At 39.9% G+C, this 23,552-nt stretch overlaps 1 protein-coding gene across 21 annotated transcripts in view; it reads left to right on the top strand.

Moving 5' to 3' along the window:
• Positions 1-23,552, top strand: part of DENND1A (DENN domain containing 1A) — a 509,645-nt gene that overhangs the window by 138,620 nt on the left and 347,473 nt on the right. For 14 of the 21 annotated variants that reach the window (XM_060608727.3, XM_060608735.3, XM_060608721.3 and 11 more), the window contains one exon: positions 16,673-16,722. The exons of 6 other annotated variants lie outside the window; for them this stretch is intronic. In XM_060608727.3, the coding sequence (XP_060464710.1) occupies positions 16,673-16,722 (50 nt within the window). Of the gene's footprint in view, positions 1-16,672; positions 16,723-20,855; positions 20,964-23,552 lie in introns of those variants that run through there. One more of the 21 variants, XM_060608733.3, reaches the window with a different exon arrangement.

Raw genomic sequence — 23,552 nt, 5'->3', positions numbered from 1 at the left:
TACGTCAAATCACACCATTTCTCTTTAGTCAAAACTCTCGATGGTTCCGTGGTGCCTTCAAGATTGACACCAAATTTCTTAACTTGGATTTAAGGCCCTTCACAGCCTGACCTTGACTCAGCCTCCAGCCTGGTGTCCTACCACTTTTCACCTTATAAGCAGACATAGAACACCTCACTGTTTCCCAACACGGTTTGCTTTCTCCCACTTCTGTTTTTGCCCAAGCTGTTTTTATGGTTGAAATGCCTTCCTCAAGCTCCCACCAGGTATCCCCCAGGTATACTTCTGTTCAGCATTAATTGCCCTGCTTTATATCACTTCCTCTGTGAAATTTGCCCTGACTGATCAGTTACTCCATCTCAGCACTTGGAGAGCACTTGGAACATTGACTCCTTACACTGTATTATTGTCTGTCAATCTGAATTCTTCGAGTATTGGAATGACTATAGTCCATGTTAGAGACTCTTTTCAGCAGATAGGATAAATTACAGGCCCGTGAATAATTGTGAATATGAAGTATGTAATACACAGACATAATTGTTAAGGAGTCCAGGTTCCAGAAAGGAGACTCCAGGTGCATGACAGTGGTAATCAAGAGCATGGACTTTGGAGCTAGACTGATTGGGTTTGAATCCCAGCTCTGTTATTTAGTGGGATTTACCTCTTTGGGATGTCATTTCCTTCTCTATGAACTAGAGATAATCAGAGTAAAGACCTCCTAGGACTTTTGCGAGGGTTAAGTGATTTTGAAATGTGTAAGAGTGCTCAGAATGAGAACAGGCATCTAATAACCAATAGTTACGTAGTGCCTCCTCCTTCTAGGGGGCAGATTTAAGGTAGCAGTTACCCCGGTTTGGGTACTTTTGTTTTGTCACGTATTAGGGTTATATGTGATGAGCTTTGCCTCTAGAATTTGACAGGTCCTAAGAAGAATTCTAGAAAACCTTTCCTTCATAAGCCTGCGCTATTCCAGACCAAATTTTAGAGAAGTCATAAAAGGAAGAGAGAGTACTTTGTCAAGTAGAGATGAAGAGATATAATCAGAAACAGTTTCTGAGTATTTATGTTCTAAAATGTACTGAAAATGTGGAAACTCTTGTAATGGTGATGAAGGGGTTTCAAATAACTAATTATTTTTCATTTATTTCATTTCCGTCGTGAAATCTGTTTTGAGACTTTCCATGTTCAAAACCCCAGAAATTTAGTAACGGGGCCCACAGTCCTTGTGAATTAGCCCTTTTTGTTGCATATAGTGATTTGTACTATTGTGTTAGCTTTTATCTTTTAAGTACTTACATGCAGCAGAGTTAAGAGTCTTGTGGCTACCATAATTTCAAACTGTCAACTTTGGTCAGTTTCAGATTTCAAATGTGAACTAGCATGAAGCCCAGACTGTTGGACTACTCTGTAGTGTGTGCCTGTGTGTGTATTTGCAAGTGGGGATTGGTGGGTAGAAATGAAATGGTATTTATGAAAGAATTAAGATTGTCTTTGAAAGAGCATTGAGTTGACCAAAGTCACTTGCTTATATATCAACCTTGTGAAATGTGTGATATAATACTGTTTCACGTTGCTTTTATTCCTGGAATATTCTTACCCGGCACTTTGTCTAATAAATACTGACTCATCTCTCAAAAGTCAGGTCACATGTCACCACCTCTGAGGAGTCTTCCACATCCCCTTGGTAGAACCTGACAGTACCTTCCTTATTCCTTGACCATACTTTCTGTCAGAAAACCCAGCACACTTTATTGCATGTATCTTCATGCACGTATCTTCTTCCTCCCCTAGGCAGGAAGTCAGGAAATCTTACTTGCTTCCTGTCCGTATCTCTAGGACCTGGTACTGTGTATGGGTATTTGTATTCCAAATATTTGCTATATAATAATAAATGATTGTTTGAATAACGTTCCCACTGTGATCTTGGGCTCAGAATTTGAATGAGGTAGGACAAACCAAAACCCACATTTATTGAATCCTATCTTACCTAGCAGAGGCTTTTAAGGTTCTTGTATTTGAATGTATTTCAAACAGGATGCCTCTTTAGTAACATCTAATTTTAGAAGTGTAAACTGTAAATTGTTGAGAGCATCATTTTTATCAGAGAACTCTTCCAACCTCCCAGATACTTCTCATCTCTAGAGCTCTAAACTGCTGGTAAATTGAGTGTTTCTAAATTTCTAAAATATATCTGTTATAATAAACAGATTTAATGGCAGCTAAAATCTTTGCATTATTCATGTATCACTTCTTTCTTTTTTAAAATTTTACTTATTTATTTTGAGAGAGAGTGAGTGAGCGTGACTGGCGGGAGGGGCTTAGAGAGAGGGAGAGTGAGAATCCCAAGTGGGCTCTGAGCTATCAGCAGAGACCCCAACACAGGGTTCGATCTGATGACCTGTGAGATCATGACCTGAGCCAAAATCAAGAGTCGGATGCTTAATTGACTGAGCCCACCCAGGTGCGCCCCATCTTAACAATAATCCCCCCTACAATTTTAAGTGCCCCCCCTTTTTTTGTGTACATGTGGCCCAAAGAAAAGTAGAAGGCAAGTATCCCCATGTTATATGAGGTCTGGCTTTGTAAAGGTCACGTTGGGCAAAGGCTGTAGTTTTTCAGCCTATTTTTTTTTTTTCATCTTTAAAACAGGAAGTATAGTAATTTTGTAGAACTGGCAGGAGAAGTGGGCATGATATATACACAACACCTGGATTAGTCTGGTTCGATAAAGGTTATCTGATGTAGCATGAGGAGAATGAAGCAAAGAGAAGATTTTTCTGTTTCCATGTAATTGATGATGTCTGGTATTGTATTAAGTCCTAGAATATAGATAAGTTTTTAATGTGGATAAAGAGCCTAGAGTCAAGTGATAAAAACTATTCTAACCTCTCTCCCCAGTTTCCCATCACAAGGCAGATAGAACAGCTGTGTGTTCTTTCACTACCCTCCAGACAAGCCATGGGTTTCTCTCTAAGACTCTGATGACCATAACATCTAGGGCACTTTCGAGAGTGAAATGGGCACCATGATAACACAGAAATCATGAGCAGACCAGGATGTCTTGGGCAGGCTGGCACATGAGACTCCCCTACCTAAGAGCCTGTGACCCAACAACATGAATCTTTCGCTCCACTGCTGCAATTGGAAAGTGAGGTGGGAGAGAGGCTTTAGCTTCATTTGGTGTGGAGGGCTACCACTGCAAAGGTGTAGCTGTGTGAGTGTTTGTAACTGTGGAGACAGAATCCTAATCAAGTAGGGACCAAGAATGAGACTCTCCTTTGTAGTCAGCAAAGCAGCAAGCTGAGAATTGTCAGAACAGCTTAAGCTCCAGGGGTAGATGAACTTGGGTTTGAATGTTGGCTTGTCCATTCACTGTCTACTTGCAGTTAGGCAAGTTATTTCACTCTTCTATCTGAAACTAATGTTATTCTGCTTTCAAAGTTCAGTTCACTCATAAGAAGTTGATAATCGTTATAATACATAAGATTACTGGCAGGATCGTTGAGCATCTGTATTTCTAGCACAGGTTGTGCAATGTATTAGCTGCTTTCCAGTCTCCTTCCACTGGTCACTTTACCCCCTCCAGAGAGCGCTGCTTTCCAGTCTCCTTCCACTGGTCACTTTACCCCCTCCAGAGAGCAGATGACCATTGGTATATGAGGAACATAATGAAGGCTGAATCAGAAGAGACTTACATAGGTCAATTAGATACTTTAAATTATATACATAATTCTTTTTTTTTAATGTTTATTTATTGGGGGGGGGAGAGAGAGAGAGAGAGAGAGAATATCCCAAGCAGGCTCCACACTATGAGTGAGAGCCAGATGCGGGGCTTGAACTCTTAAAAGGTGAGATCATGTCCTGAGCCGAAACCAAGAGTCGGCCACTTAACTGACTGAGCCACCAGGTGCCCCTAAATTATATACATAATTCTTATGTTTATTGGGCACAGATGGTAAGCTTTTGACAGAAATGACTGATACTACATTTATACCAACTTTAATCATTTCTTCCATTCCTTTCATTTTCTATATCAAAAATAAATATTGATTCTCTGGTAAATTCCGGTCTCCTTTGGCCCATTTGGTCTCACGGTTTCCTATGAAAGTTAAACAAGAAGACATGTAGGCTGTTAGCACAGTGCTTGGTAGTAACAAGTGCTCAGTTAATGCTATGTTTTTTCTTCTAAATCCCCTTAATATCGCCCAATCATTTTTCAGCACCATCTTTCACTGGAAGTTTCCTCTGTGCTGGGTACTCCACTGGACATTGGCAGTGGGTGTAATCCCTAGCATTCTTAGCTCAGTCTAGTGGGAAAGACAGATCTGTAAATAAATGTATTCCATCAATTCTAAGAGGCACACATTTTCACATCTTAACATCTTAACGTCTCTGAAATTGGGATGCATCTTAGAGTCGATGGTAGATCATTTATGGCCATTTTCTCCCCTAGTGGTACTGAAAGATAATAGTCTTACAATCAGTGGCTTCTTAGATGCAATGATATCCAACAGGTTACCGCAGTAAGAAGTCTGCTTTCTTTGTATACGGGAAAATGGACTTTGGGAATCTCAGAAGAAATAACAGATTATCAGGAGCATGTTCTGAAGAGAGATTTAAGCTGATCCTGTGTTCAAATTTGTTACACATCTTTTGTTCTCTTCAACTACAATCCCTCTCCATGTTGCTGGGTTATTATTAAGGCTCCTGTGTGAGGCCCCTCTTCCTTCTCAGGGGGCTGGCGGGCACCCAATTGTGTGTCTTTACCGTCCTGAAAGAATGTAGGGTCCTAAGATTATGGTCAGTGTAATGCTAGGAATGATAGCAGTAGGATTGGCGTGGGAGCTCAGGTGAAGAGCTCACTGAGGGTAGCTTCTGAACCCCTCACAATCTGGAAGACTTTGCGGGTGGCAGCAAAGTTAGAAAGCAGCATGCAAATGGATGTAAAGGATTCAAACCCTCTTCGTGACTTCCAGTGCTCTAGAATAACGTCCAGACTCCTTAACATGCCCTGTAAGGCCCCTCATGATTTGGCCCCTGCCACCTTGTCCAACCTCATCTTCTTGCGTTCTCTTTCCCTGCTGCCTCTGCTTCAACATGCTAGGCTGACTTCAGTTCTTTGAACGTGCCCAGGTTCTTGTTCAGTGGCTCCTGCTCATGCTTTTACTTTTTTTTTTTTTTGCCTTACCTCTCCCTGTTCCTCTTCCAATCTTTGGTGAACACCTCCTTGTTCCTAACATCCCAGCTGAGAATGCCACTTCCTGAGATGCCTTTCGTGACCCTTCCATCTAATTTCAGGCCCTGTCATTCTGTCGGAGAGCACTCTCTTCTGTCATAGCTCCTGCCACGGTCACCTTCTACCTTTGCGAGGCATCCATCTCTCCAACCAGATCACGAGCTCTGCACAGACGGGGCCTTTAACACATTGGTTTGAAAAGATTATCTTGCTTAGGGAAAAATAACCCTCTTCATCTTCTAAGATGACTGAAATATTTCTTCTAAAATACATCTTCTAAAAATATTCCTCTTCTAAGATGACTGAAATGCTCTTGATTCCAGGGGCTCCCTTGTGTCTCCTTTCTTGTTTGTTAACATTGGAGAAGCTTTTAAGGAGTTGGAAGCTTTTCTTCACGGATTTATTTCAAAATTCAACAACCATGGCAAATAAGTTGAATCTAAGTCACACAAATGGATCGTCTGTCCCCCAGCGAGTAATAGTGGTGCCCTGAGTTCTTTTCTTGTTTCAATGGGGTGAAAGAGCTGAATGAGTGGTGGGGTTCCAGGAACCTAGATGATGCATCTGGATTTTCAACATGTTAAGCTTGAGGTACTTAGGGGACATGGGGCAGTAATGTCCAAAAGGTGGGGCGCCTGGGTGGCTTGGTCAGTTGGGTGGCCCACTACAGCTCAGGTCATGATCTCGCAGTCTGTGGGTTTGAGCCCCGCATTGGGCTCTGTGCTAACAGCTCAGAGCCTGGAGCCTGCTTTCGATTCTGTGTTTCTCTCTCTCTGCCCCTTCCCTGCTTGCTCTCTCTTTCTCTCTCAAAATAATAAACATTAAAAAAAAATTTTTTTTTTAATTAAAAAAAAAGAGAAAAAGAAATGTCCAAAAGGCAGTTGGAATAGAGCCTGGTGCTAGATGTAGTCTAGGAAGTGAAGATTTGAATCGGACTCTTTTACAAAGCAATGATAATTGGAATTAAAGTGTAAATAGACTATGAATGGAGGAGAGTGCAGAGTTAGAAGAAAGAAGATAATATCCTGGAAAACACACTTACAGGGAAGAAGTTGAAAGAAGGGCCAGAAATTAAGTAGTGAGAAGGCCCTGGTACATTCTACATCTAATAGCACGTTGGGTCCGTAACATGTTGTTCGCATGAGTGGCGAGTAAAGCGCTAGAAAAGACTTTTCTTTTAATACTGCTTTTTGTGATACTGTAAACAAAATAATTCTCAAATTGAAGAGCTGTCCATGATCCGGAGAACATCAGTCTATCTGTTAAGAAAACCCTGAACCTTACCTGTAGTAATAGTGAACTGTTAATTTAAGAAGTTGTTTCTCTGAGGGGTTTGTGCCAAAAAACAGTTGTGAATTTTGAATAGTGAAATATGGTTGGTTTGTAATTCTTTGTTTTTTATTTTTGACAATTTTTTAAAGTTTATTTTGTTTAGAGAGAGAGCATGAGCAGGGGAGGGCAGAGAGAGAGAGAGAAAGAGAGAGATTCAGAAGCAGAGCCCGATGTGGGGCTTAAGCCCATGAACCATGAGATCATGACCTGAGCTGAAACCAAGAGTTGGACACTTAAGTGATTGAGCCACCCAGGTGCCCCTGTTTCTGTTTTTGTATTTTAAATAATTTTCTAAAAAGAGAGCATGTTGGAATGCAGTAGATATTTGGCCATTTAGCAATAACCATGTGTGAATTGTTGGCTCACCATAGAGCCAATACGATTGGCATGGCCATTTGACCTTTCAGAAATTTCTGGATTGGGGGCTGGCACACTACAGCCACCTGGCCAAGTACTGCCTCGGGGTGGCTCTTATGTGTGTCCTTTGAGCTAAGGTGGTTTTTACTTTTATGAAGAGGTTTTTTTTTTTTTTAATTTTTAATTTAATTTTTATTTTAGAGGGAGAGTGCAAGGCAGGGAGAGAGGCAGAGGGAAAGAGAGAATCTTGAGCAGACTCCAAGCTCAGCATGGAGCCCGATGTGGGGCTCAATCTCATGACTGAGATTGTGACCGGAGCCTAATTCAAGAGTCAGTCACTCAACCGACTGATCCACCCCAGGTGCTCCTATGAAGAGTTATTTAAACAAACAAACAAACAAAAAGCCCTAGAAGAATCTTTGATGGAGTCCATAAATGCCCTGCAAAGCCTTCAAATATTTACTATCTGGCCCTTTAGAGAAAAAGTTTGCCAACTCCTTCTTTACTTGGTAAGTTGTAAGTGGAATGAACCAAAAATTCCTTAGGAAAACCTCAAATTGATGATTGTTGTTCCAGAATGTCTTGCATGTCATAAAGCTTTTCTTTTAAATAGTGACTTAGCTGTTGAATTACGAGAACATGTTTTCGTTGGTCAATCAATCAACACTTGACTGATGGATAACTGCCTTGTGTGACTTGATAGTGTGGTCAGAGGGTGGAGGCTTTCAAGATTGTATGGTATCTTCTAGAATTGATCTGAAAAGTGTTTAAATCTATTCAGATACTGTTGTTGTGTTTACAGTTTATCCCAGCCTCAGGTAAACACTGGCATCCACATATTAGAGCAAGATATGTAAAGTAAAATAAAACATATATGTGGAATTATTTTCTTTGTTTACATTTTGCTGGCCCTCTGAAGAGCTGTCTCTAGCTTCAAAAGAAAGAAATCCTTGAGTATTAGATTTTGGAGAATTATTTAAATTGCAAACTTTTTTTTATTTCAGTACTGTTTCATATCACCTGCCTTCTGTCTGTATAGTTGGATGTCATTGATCTGTTCTGAGTATAAATTTCCTCAGTTCTCGAGTCCTCCTGATACCATTTTATTAGGATCTGCAAGTTGTGGGAAATAAAAGTTGATTTGAAACCGTTCTGTAATTGGAGATGACTGTTCAGTGAGGCCCTGTCTAATCAATTGCTAAATAATTCTCTCTCAAAAGCAGATTTGATATTTACATTTTGATCTTCATAGTCTGTTCCCAGTGTTTGTTGATGGCGTCTGACATCTCCTGCCACTGGATAAATAAAGCCTATTATTTCCTTTTCAACGTTTTAAGCGATTACTCTCATACAAGAGCTGAGAAGCAGAAGGTTAGATATATTATCAAACTATGATCCTGCCTATCCAAAGAAGCTGGGAACCTTGATTAATATGCCTTGTTAACTGATGATTTCAGTTCCATACTGGTAGTGCTAGAATAATTTGTATAAACCAAGCAGTACAGATTCCTTATTTTAGCACTAAGACTTACAAAGGCTTCTTTTAGCAGCCTTTAATTTTGTACTTATGTATGTGACATAGCCTGTGGCTGTGATAGCTACTGTGAATCTCCAGTTGTTTGGGGATGAAAGGAGGAGGCAGCTGGAAACTCGGTAGCTACATCTAGCTGTCTACCTAGAGAAGGCCTTGATTTCAAGTTTATCTAAACAAGCTCGACTAATCCCAACTATCTAGGGGGATCCACTGTCAAAACAAGCAGCGTGGCCCTGAGGCAAACACAGCTATACAGAAATGAAGGCTGGGGCTTCCAATACTCCGATGACTGCATACTGGAGGCTTTTTTTCCCCCCTGAAAGAGGGTAAGAGAGGTAGAATTTGCATAATGCCTTTTCATTGGAAACTTTTGGAAAGCTGACAGACCTCCAGCTTATAGATCTGCAGCCACAATACAGAGTCTATAGGAGAATCCTTGAATGACCTAACCATATTGAAAGAAAATATAAAAGCGTCCAAGTATAGCCAAGTGAGAGAGGGAAAGAGGCTGATGCATTGTCTAACATCTGCTGTACTTCTCGTTAGTTTTGTTCTTTGCTATTCTGTGTGGACTTTGGAGAAGCCTAAGACAGCCTAACACGAATCCTATAATCTTCCTTCTGAATATTTATGTAGTGTGCCAGCTTCTAAGCTGTCCTTTGCGTTTCCCTACTTCCCCCTCATTTTCATGCTCTCAAATGAGGCCAACATTTCAAAAGCTAAATAAATGTTTGTGAATGTTTATAAAAGATTTGCATAAATTTGTCCTTGTCTGACAGAGATCACTTTTTTCTTATGCCAGTTCTGAAAAAAATTTTTTTAAGGTTTTGGTGCTTGTCTGGACAACAAAGTCCTGCATCCCAGAACAATGATTGCTGATTAAGTGGGTATGCAATTGTGACTGAATAGGCTTTCAAGATACTGGGTAAAAAGGCCTATCATCTGAAGGCCGAATCATAGCATTTAGAAAATGTTATCAGAAGTACACATTTAAATCTATTTTTTTGGTACCGTGTCATTAGGTAAGACAAAGAGTGCTTACAAGTTTAAAAGTATAACTGCCCACCGGTTTTAAAAATTCTTCTGTATACATTTTAATAATCAGGACGTTTCAGTAACTCAGAATATCACCGGTCTTTCCTACGGTTGGACACATTTAAAAATAATTTTTAGACCTGGAGGCACTCTTTGGAAACTGTAAGCCTACCAGTTGTGCGTGTTTAACACGGTTACTGGGGTGGTGATCAGAGGAAATCGGACACTCCTTCAAGACATCTGAATGCACAATCATACCTTGAGAAAATATAAACTACACGAAATATGTGTTAGGGCTTAATTATAGGACACACACACGCACACACACAGCCCAGACACTTGTGCCGCCGACGTGTTTTGCTGAATTCATTTATCTTTTAAAATTAGAATAGATTTTGTGGGGTGGCAGGGGATGTTGTGGGTAGAGGTGCTAATTCAGTTCAGAGATATTCAAAGATTGGCAGGAGAGAGAGGTAACAGCCAGTTCTGTTAGTCCTTTGGTTGTATTGGTTTAGAGGCTTAAGTTGTCATTAAGGCACAAACTAGAGCCACTTCTCTGACACAGTTTTTATCACATCTGCTAGGCTTGTGTCCCAAGAGGAGACGTGGAGAGCAGTGAATTCAGCATGGGCCCATTATCGACTGCTTTTTCGTGTGTTGTAAAAGGAGTGAGACCTCAGGGAGGCTTGGAGCCTCCTCCCGTGTAATGTCCAAGTCAGATTTGAAGGACTGGTGGCAGGAAAGCTTTGGCCTTTGGGTGTGAATTCTTAGAAATAGAGGCACAATTAAGTTTAAAAAATTCAAGGACTTTGAGCTTGATAATGAAAGATTTTTTTTTCTAGACTAATGTGAGCAGAAAAGTTGCCCATCTGTGCACATTTTTGTGTGCATTTAAAATATTTAAAAGCTGACAGCTTTTAATATGCTTACAAAATACTATTTCTATCAGTGCTCTTTTTTTTTTTTTTTTTTTTTTAATAGCATCTTCCTGAGGGCCAGTTACTTCTTCAGTGAAATCACGTTTGCAGTTTTACTGTTGGGACTCTATTCCTTTGGTAGGTGTTGACTTGTATTCCCTCCTCGCCCATTTTCCCCATTCTTTCTTCCTTTTAGGTATATTGATAACATAAACGTTCAGATGACAGGACTTAAAATGTTTAAGGAAATGAAACAAGGCAAAATATTTTATAGTAATAATGTTAGGGCCAACCAGTGCCACCAAATGCTAACTGTAAGAGATTCTAACCAAATCATTTGTCCATCTTCTAAGTATTTGAAACAAGTGTCAAGAAGTTTATTGGTGTTTAATACTGACCTTAAAAATGTAGCTCTCTCATTTTCACCTCTCTGCTATAAGCTTTTACGTTAATAAAATGAAATGTTAGAACAGAGGATTTTACATAACACTGTAATTTGGGAACGACTTTAAGTAATTTTTTTGAAGAAAAAGAGGGATAGAAAGAGAAATTTTGTTAGTTTTTTTTTTTTTTTTTTTAAATAAGATCCAGTATTTTTGCTTTTGGACTTCACTTCCTGAAGCTCTGTACTTAAAAGTAGTTCTAGAAGAGAGGTGGTTCTTCTGCTGTTGTTAGCATTCCACCGATGTACTTACTATCCATGATAATTTAGATATAAAATTTATATGATACATGTTACAGAATATAATGAATTTCTGTACTCTTTTGTAATTTTATCTTTGCATGACAACAGCGAATGTGTATATTAGGTATTGCACAAATTAGCATGATAACATAGGTAGAACTCAAAATTAACATTTATATTTAAAAAAAGAGTAAGGTAGGAGTAAACATTGAAATATACCAAAGAAAGGAAGCAGATTCTGTAGCATTGGAGCAGCCCTGTTAGAAATTTGACCTGGCTTTTATGTTTGGGTTGAAAGGCCTTTCTATAAAATCCCTTATGCAAAGATTTTTCTCACTGAATAACATTTTTTTTAAAGTTTGGTTGTAAGTGTAATATGGATCTTGGATTTAATTTGACATTTACAGAGAAAGAAAAAAATTGCATTTCCTCTTTTCATATTTAGAAATTTCTGATCAACATTCTTGAACTTGGTGCTAATTAGGCCTCTAAAAACTTGTTACCATTCTGCTTTACCCTTCTCAGTCGTACGCATTAAAACCTCTGGTAGCTTTTACTTGGAGTCCCTGGTTTTAACCTGAAATGGTTTAAAATCGAAATTTTGTTAGCTTTTTGCGTGTTTGGATTTTGTGTGTGTTCTGTTTTTAACTTTCAGCTTGAGTTTTAAGATCATCAATCAAAGGCTTTTCTTTCAAGTCAGTGCCACTCATCTCAATTGCAGGACTTGGACGGTCAGCATTTCCCTCATGCTACTAAAAACAAAAAATTAAACATTGAAATAGAGTATTTTAGGAATTTAAGCTCCACTGATCTTTTCATCACAGTCTACATTTTGAAATGAACAAATAAATTGGATATAAAAAAACTCAGGAAACGTTCTCCCACTCTGTTTCCCTGTCTGTCCCTCCTTAACTCTTTTTGGACAAAGGTAAATTATCGACCGCTGTATGAGCTTTCAGCAACCTACAAGAGGGGCTGATTATAGCTCTCCGTGTTTTAAAATATACATTCATTTACTCAAGCTGTCTGCTTCCTTTATTTGAATGTTTGCCTGCACACATTTCCTTTTTCCTTTTGAACTATTGAAAATGTGTCTCATCTCCCAGCATTCTATAACCCCAGTGGACATTATAGTCAGCCTGCACTTTTGTCTTTCAGATGGCATTTATTTGTGGGGTGTGTATGTCTGTGTCTGACTGTCGGTGGTTTTCATCTGCTGAATACAACTAATTTTTGTTTATGGGTTTCAGTGAAGCAATGAAAACAAAGTATTGACATCCAAATTGATGGCCGTTGCAGGATCTCGTACATCTCCCCACCCACACCCCAAATTCAGAGTGAACTGGTTAGCCTCATTATTCATAATCTCAGTTGACTGCATCAAATGTAGTCTTCGAAGTTTTGTTTCCAGATAGAATTCTATGATGAATAATATTATAAATTAAAAACTTTACCGTTTTTTTTTACATTTATTTATTTTTGAGAGACAGAGACAGAGCATGAGCAGGGGAGGGGCAGAGAGAGAGAGGGGGAGACACAGAACCCGAAGCAGGCTCCAGGCTCCGAGCTGTCAGCACAGAGCCCAGCGCGGGGCTCGAACCCACGAACCGTGAGATCATGACCTGAGCCGAAGTCGGACGCTTAACCGACTGAGCCACCCAGGCGCCCCGTAAACTTTACTAGGTTTTTAAGAGCACATCTCAGTTTCAGCGAAAATTCAATTTACTTTATCCAGATTGGAGCAAGTCCCCTCGATGGGCCTTCTCACCAGATGAGAATTCACACTGGGGGAAACGAATCCAAAGGAGACTGATGTGAATCTCGAGTTCTTTTCTGATTTCCATTTGCAAGTGAAACCAGTGTTAGGTGTGTTGATTTCGTGTTTGGTTCATACTCTGAGGCTTGGTATCTCCTTGTGCGCAGAGCTTTGTAGCTGTTGTTTCTCTCCTATACTGTGCAATCTGCTGTTTGATATATGCATAACTGAAGGTTTGTGCAACTGTCCTCCATGCATCTCCCCACCCCCTCTGCTCTGCTTTCCTCCCACATGAAGTATCGTTGATTTTGTTAGGAAGAAAAGCCCTTTCAGAAATTGCCTATTTCATAAATTGTCTGGTGACACAAGGGGTTGAATGCTGCATTCTTGTCTCATTTATTTTGAAAACTTTGCTACTGAACTCACCTTAATCAATGAGCTCGGTGTTGTCTCCAATAAGTTATGTGTTGGATATATTGATTGGGAAGGATTTTAGAAAACCCGTCTGGGGTTTATAATGTCAGCAGTGTTTTGATTATGAAAAGAGTTGGAACCTGGGGACGTGGAACCAGGTGGCGAATGTCCTAAAGCCAGCGGTGACATGGTGGACTGGTTCTCTCCTGGGATCTAGTTCATGCCCTGCACTTTAACTGTGGTGACTGGCTACTATAGATGCACTTTTTTTTGCTCATTAAAATGTTAAGAAATCAAACTGTACATAAAAAGATTTGTGAAAATATAAACTTGGGAATTGATCTGGAGAGCTGGCACGATTTTCCCCACCCCCTGCCTTAGCAATGAGGTCATTTACATTTCATCAGCCGTACTACATCTTGAAGATCTGATTTATGTGGCAGTAGTTGAGGTTGTACTGAGGCTGGTTGTCTGAAAGAGCTTGTGTAGGCAAGAGAAAAAGGGGAGAAAACAGGAAGATTACCATTTACAAAGAAAGTTCCCCAGCCAAAGACACAGAGAGGGCAAAAAGGGGTTGCTAACTGCCTAGTGACTTTGGCCAGTAGAGTTAACATTGAAAGACACTCTGCCATAAATATAATGCTCAAAATATATTTATATCAGGGTTTTGAAGTCCCCTCTATTAGGGAGTGGTACTTTTCCTATCCAGGTAATTGTGTTTTTTCCTTTGGAAAAGGACGATACGGTAGTTAGATGTGTATATATAGGGAGAAATCAGTATTAAGAAAACTGGTCTATTTCAGCAGTTTTTACGTATAAGATACATTGCTTGTTTCCCCCTTCCCAAACTAAGACGTGGATTTTTCAGTTCTGATTGAGATAATGTGTGAATATGCCTAACACAGAGTAGATGCTCATTTTTGTTTTCTCCTCTGACAGCACACCACTGTCTTGTTTGACTTAAATTGGAATATCAAGCTCTTGTAATATCACAAACATGAAGAAACATATTGTAATGCACAAACATGTGCCTACATTTGCCTATATTCCCTTCCCTCCTCCTCTTCTCCTGCCCTATTGCTTAATTAGACTTATCACTGCTTTCTTGGGTAAAAGGAAAGCTCTTGGGAGGTGGGTTATACCCAGCCCACATTGGGTATTTTGATATTTGTTCTAATATTATCTGACAGACAAGTTCACGGTTGGTTATTACTCTTGACATTAGAAAGTGGTAAGTAGTTTCTATATTGTAGTGAGTAATAAGTTGGGCATATTAGATTCCTTTGACTCTGCTGTAGAGCACAATGCTTCCTCGGAGCCATGGGGGTCCTTTCTTTCAAAAATCTCGAGGCCTTTTGGCAGCTCCACTCCAGCATAGAGTAGAGAAGCACTTCTGCACCTGTCACTTCTGAGGGGAGAGGATAACTGTCTTTGTAGCTGATGTTGGCAGTGAGTGAGCACCGGGTACTGAGTTTTAAAGGATGCTCAGTACATATACTGAAGTCAGGAGATGCTTTGTGGTATCTGGAACTTGACGGGAAAGGAATTTTCAAGGATTTCTTTTTTGCATGTAAATCGTAAGAGTTTTGTATACGTGGGTTAGAGTATGTTTTAGAATTAAGACGGCAGACGTTGAATGTTTTCTGTGACCGTTTTCCCAATATTTGCCTGATACTGACATTATGCACTAAGAAATGGCTAATTTTTTTCTGATTCTCAATTAGCTTTTGCAATTCATTTAAACATGACTGGTTTTAAAACAATATATATGGACTTCTGAATGCCACATTATGGAATTAACTGATGTGTCAGCGATGCCTCATAGAACATGCTGAAGTATTCTTATCCACTCTTTTTCATTTTTTAGTTTCCTCTGCCTTCACTCTTTCATGACATGCCTTAACAGTACTGCAATATACACAGTAGCAGTCCAAGATGATATTAAAAAATAGGATATGCTCAATTGAATTATGTAGGCGGAACATGCCTGGCAGAGCAAGTCAGTGTGCTTTCTGCTTCATTGAGTGGGTTATTAGATTGATGTGGTTTATTTCTTGAATGATAGAACTGGTTTTAAAAATAAATGAAGCGAGAAGCATCAATTCAGTTAGCATTGATAATTCATTATTATTGGTTAGAAAAGTGCTACATTTGTAAACTGATCTATAATTTACCACTTGGATTAGGATTTGCAATGGGCAGGTTTGTTTTAATTTGAACCAGCTTCTCAATGGCCGAACAATGTGTTCTTCATTTTGTCTTGAGGTTGGGATTTTAAATAGTTAAAGAGGAAATCAAATGCATGAGAGGAATACTTTTTTAAAATTTATAACATTGGTCTGTGAACTTATGATAAGCACCAACTGTGGGCTGTCCAAGTCTGCAGTTAAATTAAGTCAAGCTAGAGAAAATTTTATGAAGGAAGTAATAATTAATTACTTGTATATGTGTTTAGCTATGTGTATATATGCCATATATGTGGAAATGTGTCTCTTGGGAAAAGACACACACACACACACACACACACACACACACACACACACACACACACACACTGTATTGTGTCTTATGTAGTGGTGGTCTTAATGTCAGAAGCCTCTCCTTTATGCATCTTCGCAATGTTGCTCTGCTTATTATTCTCTTTTTTGTACACTTCCCTTAAATATTATGTTTGGTTTTATGTACACGTTTGTAAAAAGGTATCTAATCTGGTACTTTGCTTCGGATTTTCACAAATTACAAGCAGGTAAGTGTGCCCATCTATAATGACATTTAACTGAAAATAGTGCATACTTAAAATTGCTGGTGTTGTGATTACAAAATAAATCTATGCCAGAGATGGCAGCTTCTTTATAAAGTAAGTAAATGAAGTTTTAAACTCTAAAAAATGTAGTTGACAATGTTCAGGGACAATTACCGTCAAGTTGGCTTTCTCTTCTGCTTGCGATTTGGCCTATTGATGTAGGGAAGCGTTGTCTAATCCCGGCCCCCTCTGTTCCTAGGTAACAGGCAAAAACGGTGCCAGCAACAGCGGCCCTGCCAGGCCAAACCCATGTGGCTCGGTGTTATTCACTCTGATCCATATGGTCAGGCTGGAGATGGTCCCTGGAGGGGTGTTAACACTCAGCAACCCAACCGCCTCCCTCCCTTCAGAGCTTTCCTGCACGGCTCCTGCTGCTCGCCCATGTGTGATTCTTGATTAATTTTTCATTTTTAATGAAGTTTGATCATGTTTATTATTTCTCATGATTGACTGCCTGTACTCCTCCCATGTAATTGATAAAGCCCATATTTCTTCATCTGTCTCCTCTTTCTTTAGGGTAAAGTTGCTAGATTGTGTGCCGTGGTTAATGCTAGATTTATTGGTCCCATTAGATGTATAAATTATCTCTCTTTCTCTCCACAGGAAGTTCTACAGACTTTGACCAAGTTTTGTTTCCCCTTCTATGTGGACAGGTAGTGTCAGATTTTCAAACTTTACTAGAAAAAAAAGTGTCAATAAACCTGCTATGGAAAATAAAAACCACACCATTCTTAACATTCTGTCTGTTTAACCAAGATTTAAAACATCTATGTTTGAAGGAGAGTTGCAATATTCTCCTTTCCTGGGGATTTTATTGACACTATCAAAAAGTTTAAAGCTTAGAGCTTTGCATTGGTCAGTCTGTGAGATGTTTTTCACCCGGCATTAAATTTTTGATTTTGGTTATCAGTCTCAAACCATGATTAAGAATGGTTGGTATTTATTCCAATGCTATTTAATTTTACTTAAATATGAATATATTTAACTTAAGCAAGCAATGTTGCATTATTCCATGGCCTTATGAATATTATATAGACTTTGTTTTTCCTTGATTCAACTTAAAATTTAAATGATCACAGGCCTATCTTGTTTAAAGGTGTTCAGCTATTTAAAAGACATGTTGCTAAATAGCATCTTGCATTTTAGGTGGCTAAGAATGGCATCTATGGGCAAATAAGCATTTTCTATAGCTTTCTAGACTAAAAACAAACAAAACCATCTGAATATTACCTTAGATTTTGCGTTCTGGTAAGCTGTTGGAAAGGTATCGATATAAGAACTCCAAGATAATTAAAATAGTCCGAGGGTTAAGAAAAAAAAAAAAACAAAACACTAGTTAATGGTAACAATTTTGGAAGAACTTTTTTTTAACTGTATAAAAACTATACTTGACTAACAATATTAATAAAATGTCGAAGCAGTCTTCTTCATCTTATTTTCAAGAAATGTCTCCTGTGTGTTTCATTAAAGTTTAAGCATTATTTTTGCAACCTACCTTATGCCTTCAAAAGCCCACTTTTAGTGACAGGGCTTTTAGAAAATATCATTATAAGTTATAGCTGCCATAATGTGTTCTAAGGAAACTACACAATGGCCCATCTTCAGGAAGGTTCTGTCTTGTATTTTAGTGTGCCCAAACCAGGCAGGTCTGAAGGGTTTTGGTGGTTTAGAGAGCACGTGGGGAGTGTGCTGTTTGGTCTTTTCTACACTTGGTAGGAGGGGCGTTCCGCTTTGTTTGGCAGCAACCTGAAAATGGTGTGAGATGAGAATTGGTAGCCAAAGGAGTTTAAAAGAGTATTAAAAGGAAAAAGAGTACTAAAAAGCAGCACTGGAATGTTGCCAACTACTTATAATCACTATTTTCCCTGGTTCTAACATGTTATTTTTAAGCCAATCAGCCATTGTAGTATTTCCAGACTTGGGCCTTTTTAAATCCTGGTACCCATGTTGTTTTAGCAGTGGATTCATGCTCAAAACAGAATAGCCTTAGTTTTAAGAGGGTCAGTCTTTGTAATGAGAGTCCTCTTGTCTCTTCTTTATCCTGTTCCTTCTTAAAATAGCAAGGAGGTAGGGTTTTCTTGAGAGACGTTTAATGCAAACTTCACATTTATATGTATGAATTAGCGATGCATGAAATTTCCTCCAGTCGCCTATAAAATGTATTACAAATTATGGCAAGGGCATATTTATATAAATTAATAAAGCTGAGATGTTTTTATTTAAGTTTTTTTTTATTTTGTTTTTTAAGTTTTTAAAGTTTTTTTTTTTTTTTTTTTTTTTTTTTGAAGTAGTCTCTACACCCAACATGGGGCTTGAACTCATGACCCTGAGATCAAGAGTTGCACGCTTTGGTGACTGAACCAGCCAGGCCTGGAGCCCTAAAGCTGAAATGTTTTAAAATGTGGTTAGGAATCTAACAAAGAAAAATGAGAGAGCACGTTTTTACATGACTTCTTGTAGTGGTGATCAGTTTGGGAGAGGTATTCCTTAACTGACTTTAAAATCGAACTTGGGAAGAAATGCACAATGTGATTAGATCCCCTCTTTTCCTCTCATGGCAACCACACCCCTCTACTTCCCTACCTGTCTCGGTGATTACATTCTTGAGAGAAAGCAGAGTCTTTAAATAGTTCTAAAGGTTTTTTGTTTTGGTCACCAATCCCCTGATACCTTTTTTTCTGTTGTTAGAAAAATATTTTTCTTCTAAAATGCTTCTCTTTAGATCACTCTCCCCTAATCATGTTTCTCATATTTTTAAACAGAATGATTTGGGACAGACATGTCCCTTTATGGATCTGTTTTAACCCTTGCCTTGTATAATGGTTCTTCTTTTTTTAATGTTTGTTTATTTATTTTGAGAGAGAGAGCGAGAAAGCATGAGTGGGGGAGGGGCAGAGAGAGGGAGAGAAAGAATCCCAAGTAGGCTCCACACTGTCAGCCCAGAGCCCAATGCAGGCTCCGTCTCATGAACTGTTAGATCATGGCCTGAGCCAAAATGAAGAGTTGGACATTCAGTCGTCTGAGCCACCCATGTGCCCCTATAATGGTTCTTTCTTACATTTCATTATGTTCCACACTCTGTAAGTGTTGATAACTTTTATTGATATAAAAAAAAAAAACCTCACTTTATTTTGGGGACTGTATTTTTTTCTCTTCTCTTTCCCCACTTGTAACCTTTGCATACTTTAATGCCGAAGAGATAATAATGATGGAGTGTACTTACAATAAACACAAAGGTTTTAATGTTAATATTTTTTTTATTACTTTGCAGTTGGCCCTGTCGAATGGATATGCCCAGATTCTGAGGCCCACAACCCCCCCCACCCCCAATGTATTTATGATATCGTTTGCTTTAGAAAATATGTCAGCATGAGAGATGAGTAATGCCCTAGGTGATTACGTTCAAAAAAGAAAGCTTCCTAATCTTTTTAGTATTTGTAGTTTCTACCCCAAGGAACAGTAATACAACTTTCCGACACTTCTAGTCTATATCAAGAGTGGGATTTTCGCAGTCATCATCAAATCACCCGTTAACATTGACATCTTACTGTCTTTTGTGTTGTTTTAAGATTTTTCTTTCTGAAACTAGGACTTATGAAAAATAATAATGCCAGTGGCTCTTCAAAAGAAAGTGCTTTCTCATGTGTTACCTCACTTTATCCTCCTATCCTAAGAGATGAGAACGGGTGCTATTATCCTCATTTGAACAAACTCTAAGCTGCAGAGAAATTAGGATTTGCCCACAGCCCCCTTAGGCTGCTAGCACAACGTAGATGTCCATCTCCCAAATGAATACATTTTTCTAGAACATGTTGTGGGAGCATCAGTCACCAAACAGAGCAGAAAGGAAGGAAATTTGTATTTGAGCCCTTAATTGACTCTAGTCTGCGTGCTGGACACGTCCACACTGGTACTTCATTTGTTTCTTCTAAAAGATGGATGATGGTGGTATCTCTTTTACAAAAGAGCAAAGGAAGTCTCCAAATGTGTAGCCCTCTGTCGGGCGGCACGGAAATGGTATTGGACTTGGGGTCCCGCCCACCATGTGTTTCTCAGTGTAGTTCAGGAAGTATTACAAGCACACATTAAAGAGTATCTCTCCAAATGGACAGTGAGGTTAGAGAAGACTGAGATGGTCAGAGAAAACTTCTCACGGTGGGGGAGACGTGAGTTGAGTCTGCAAGGACAGTAAGAAGGGGGTAAGTGGAAGGGAGAGCCTCCCTCCCCATCTGTGCTGAAGAGCAAAGCAGAGGAGAAACCACCAGTGAGCTTAGAGCTTGCTCAGCCAGAGCAGATGGAGCCTGTTGGGGAGAGGGTGACGTGTACTGTGATAGCTTGGGCTCTGGCTACAGGAGGCCTTGAAAGTGTGTGGGAGCAAGATGAAATTCATCTGGTTCAGACGTCCCATTTTACAGAAGGAAAACCAGGATTTGCAGAGGTGAAATGATTTGCTTATGGTCACAACGAAGTAATCACAGCTGGGAAAGAAACATACTCTTACTCCTAGTGCAGAGTTATTTCCACCCTATGCTGTACTTGAGGCTCTTGGTGGAAAGGAGTCTTGACTTGACCTGTTGAATGGCTCAGTCGGTTAAACGTCGGGCTTCGGCTCAGGTCATGATCTCGCGGTTTGTGAGTTCGAGCCCCATGTCAGGCTCTGTGCTGACAGCTCAGAGCCTGGAGCCTGTTTCGGATTCTGTGTCTCCCCCTCTCTCTTTCTCTCTCAAAAATAAACATTAAAAAAAAATTTTTTTTTAAAAAAGGGAAGAAAAAAGATTTATGTGCCATTTCATACCGTGGTTCTACTTGCTTGCCCTTGGTAGCTGGCAACCTGCTTCAGTCGGAGCACTCAGGAGACTCGCTGGAGGATGGAAAAGCTCTTCCTTCCTTCCAGGTTTGTGCTTCTCTTTCAGAACCCAGCAAGTCAGCTACCGTTCGATTGCCCTATAAATCATCCTGTACCCCAGTACACACAGATGACATGAGCACAGGATGAAATGACATGATCTTTTAAGGGTCAGGGGAAGGTGCAGTTTGTTGGTTTAGGATGTAACCAGGGACGCAGATGGGATTCACACGCTGTTTGCTGTTTTGTTATGTATCTGTTATGTGCCAGGCAGTGTGCTGTGTTCTCCTGCACTAAAGGTTTAAACATTTGACAGCTTACCATCACCATAATGCCAAATATGAGGAAACGGGCTCAGAGAGCTTCAAAACCTTGCCCGAGGTCCCACTCCTAGTAAGTGGTAGAGCAGCTCTCAGAACCCACATTTATCTGACTTCCAATTCCACCTTACTTTTTCTCTATCACACCACCTCCATTAGATCCATCACACCAGAAATAAAGTAACCAGGGGCACCTGGGTGGCTCAGTCGGTTAAGTGTCTGACTCTTGGTTTTGGCTCAGGTCACAATCTTATAGTTTGTGGATTCGAGCTCCGCATCAGACTCTCTGCTGACAGCACGGGGCCTGCTTGGGATACTGTCTCCCTCTTTTTCTGCCCCTCCCCTGTGTGCACGCGTGCACGCGTCCTCTCTCTGTCTCTCAAAAATAAACATTACAAAAATTAAAAAGAAATAAAGAAATACCAAAAAAAAAAAAAACCCATCAAAGTTTCTTTCAAAGCAATGTATATTTGTTGTAGAAAAGCAGAAAATTCTAAAATCGGAAGAGAACGAAACCTAAGGCAGAAAATGAAACTAATGTGCATGATTAGTGTGTCAGTCTCTGCCTGCCCAGACCTTGGCCCTTATTCTGCGTCTACACATTCATCATATTCTGCTTTGTGAAACCGGATTCGTTTGGCCCACTTTCATCCCTGTCTGTCGTCTTTGGTTTTGTCCCGTGACTTTTCTTACCAAGGTCATCTGCAACCTCTGTTTTGCTCCTCGCGCCTTGTGGTCACTGTCCACGGCATTTGATAACAGTGAAGCAGCGGGGCTTTAGTGGGCAGATCATTGGGGGTAGCAACCTGGAGGACCTAGGTTTTATTTTTTGTTCTGCCACTGACTTGGTCCCTGATGTGTGGCAAGTGACGTTTCCCCTAAGGGCCTTAGTTTTCTTCATGGGTAAAATGAGGGGACTGGGTTAGATCTCTCCTGTTCCTTCTGGTTTTGATACTGTTTTGATTTTCCAGTTTAGGATTCAGTTTTGCTTTGTCAGGTTCATGTAGGCAAAGGAGTGGAGAGCTCTCTCTAAATTATCTGGTGAGTTTCTCGAGCAGATAGGTATTGCCCTGTATCTGGCAGTGTGTAACCTACTCTAGGTCCCCAGACATTTTGGGTCAATGCCACTCTTGCCACTTGGATCTTTGAGCTTGGAATGTGAGAAACTTGAGTCTTAGGCAGATGAAAGGTTTATGGAAGGAAGCTTTGAGGCTCATGTAACTTAAGGTTGAGATGTGGTAGTATGATAAAACTTGATCCCTGCCCAATGTCCTGTATGCACAGAAGGAAAGGAAAAGCAGCACTAGGGGGGCCCGGCAGTGGTGCTTGACAGGTAATTGTTAGTGAGCCATATTAAATTGAGGATGACAGAACGTTAGGTTCCATGTCTTGAATTTTATAATTTCATACCAGTTATTTTCACTTTGTATCTACTATATGCTAGTTTACTTTGCATACATTGTTTCTACTCCCCAAAACCACTCTGCAAAGTATTTTCATTTTGTAGGTGAGGGTCAGAGAGGTACAAACTTGCCTGCCCTCCCAGAGCTAATGACCAGCATATCTGGGATTCGAATCCAAAGGCCTGTTTCTTCCCGCTCCTGCGTCATGAATCTCTGCCTCTGTTGAATCATCACGAGCAGCTTAAAAAACCAGTTCTGCTAGTGCTCTATCCTCTTGTTCCCGTTCATTGTCCTTCTTGGAAGAGTTAGCTACACACTCCAGCTTACCCCTCAGCCCTCTTCAGTCTTTCTTCTGCCTCTGTCATTCACCTCGAGCTTTTCTTATCAAGGGCATCTGCAACCTGTATATCGCTCACTTCAATTTTTCTGTCCCATCTTGATTCATGGGTACAGTTGACCATTCCTTCCTGCCTGTTCTCCACTTTTCCTTTGATGGTCTTTTATCTATGGGTAATCTCGTCCTGATCCTCTTTTGTTTCTCTGAATGCTCTCGCTAAGTGACCTTGTATTTTACTGTGACATTAAATACATCTGGGTGTAGATGACATCAATTTATAGCTCCAACCCAAACCTTCCCTCTGATTTCCTAGGTAGTATGTTCAACCACGTACTTGACATTTCTATCTCAGGGTTTCTCAGACTTACCATGTCCTGAATGGAACTCTTAGCTCTCCCCACAAACTGGTGTTTTGTATCATGAAAGAGTAATTTGCTGTCTTTTCACTCTCCGTACATCTGCAAGCCTGTCATTATGCACACCAGCTGGCTGTAATTTGGAACTCTCCACCCGGACCCCACCTTCACTCTTCCCACCATGAGTTAAGCCTCTACCTTGTCTCACCTGGACTAGTCCA

The sequence above is a fragment of the Panthera onca genome, chromosome D4 (assembly GCF_046562875.1).
Source record: "Panthera onca isolate mPanOnc1 chromosome D4, mPanOnc1 haplotype 2, whole genome shotgun sequence".
NCBI lineage: Eukaryota > Metazoa > Chordata > Mammalia > Carnivora > Felidae > Panthera > Panthera onca.
The sequence above is the reverse complement of the archived record's forward strand: the minus strand, read 5'-3'. Positions and strand labels throughout refer to the sequence as shown.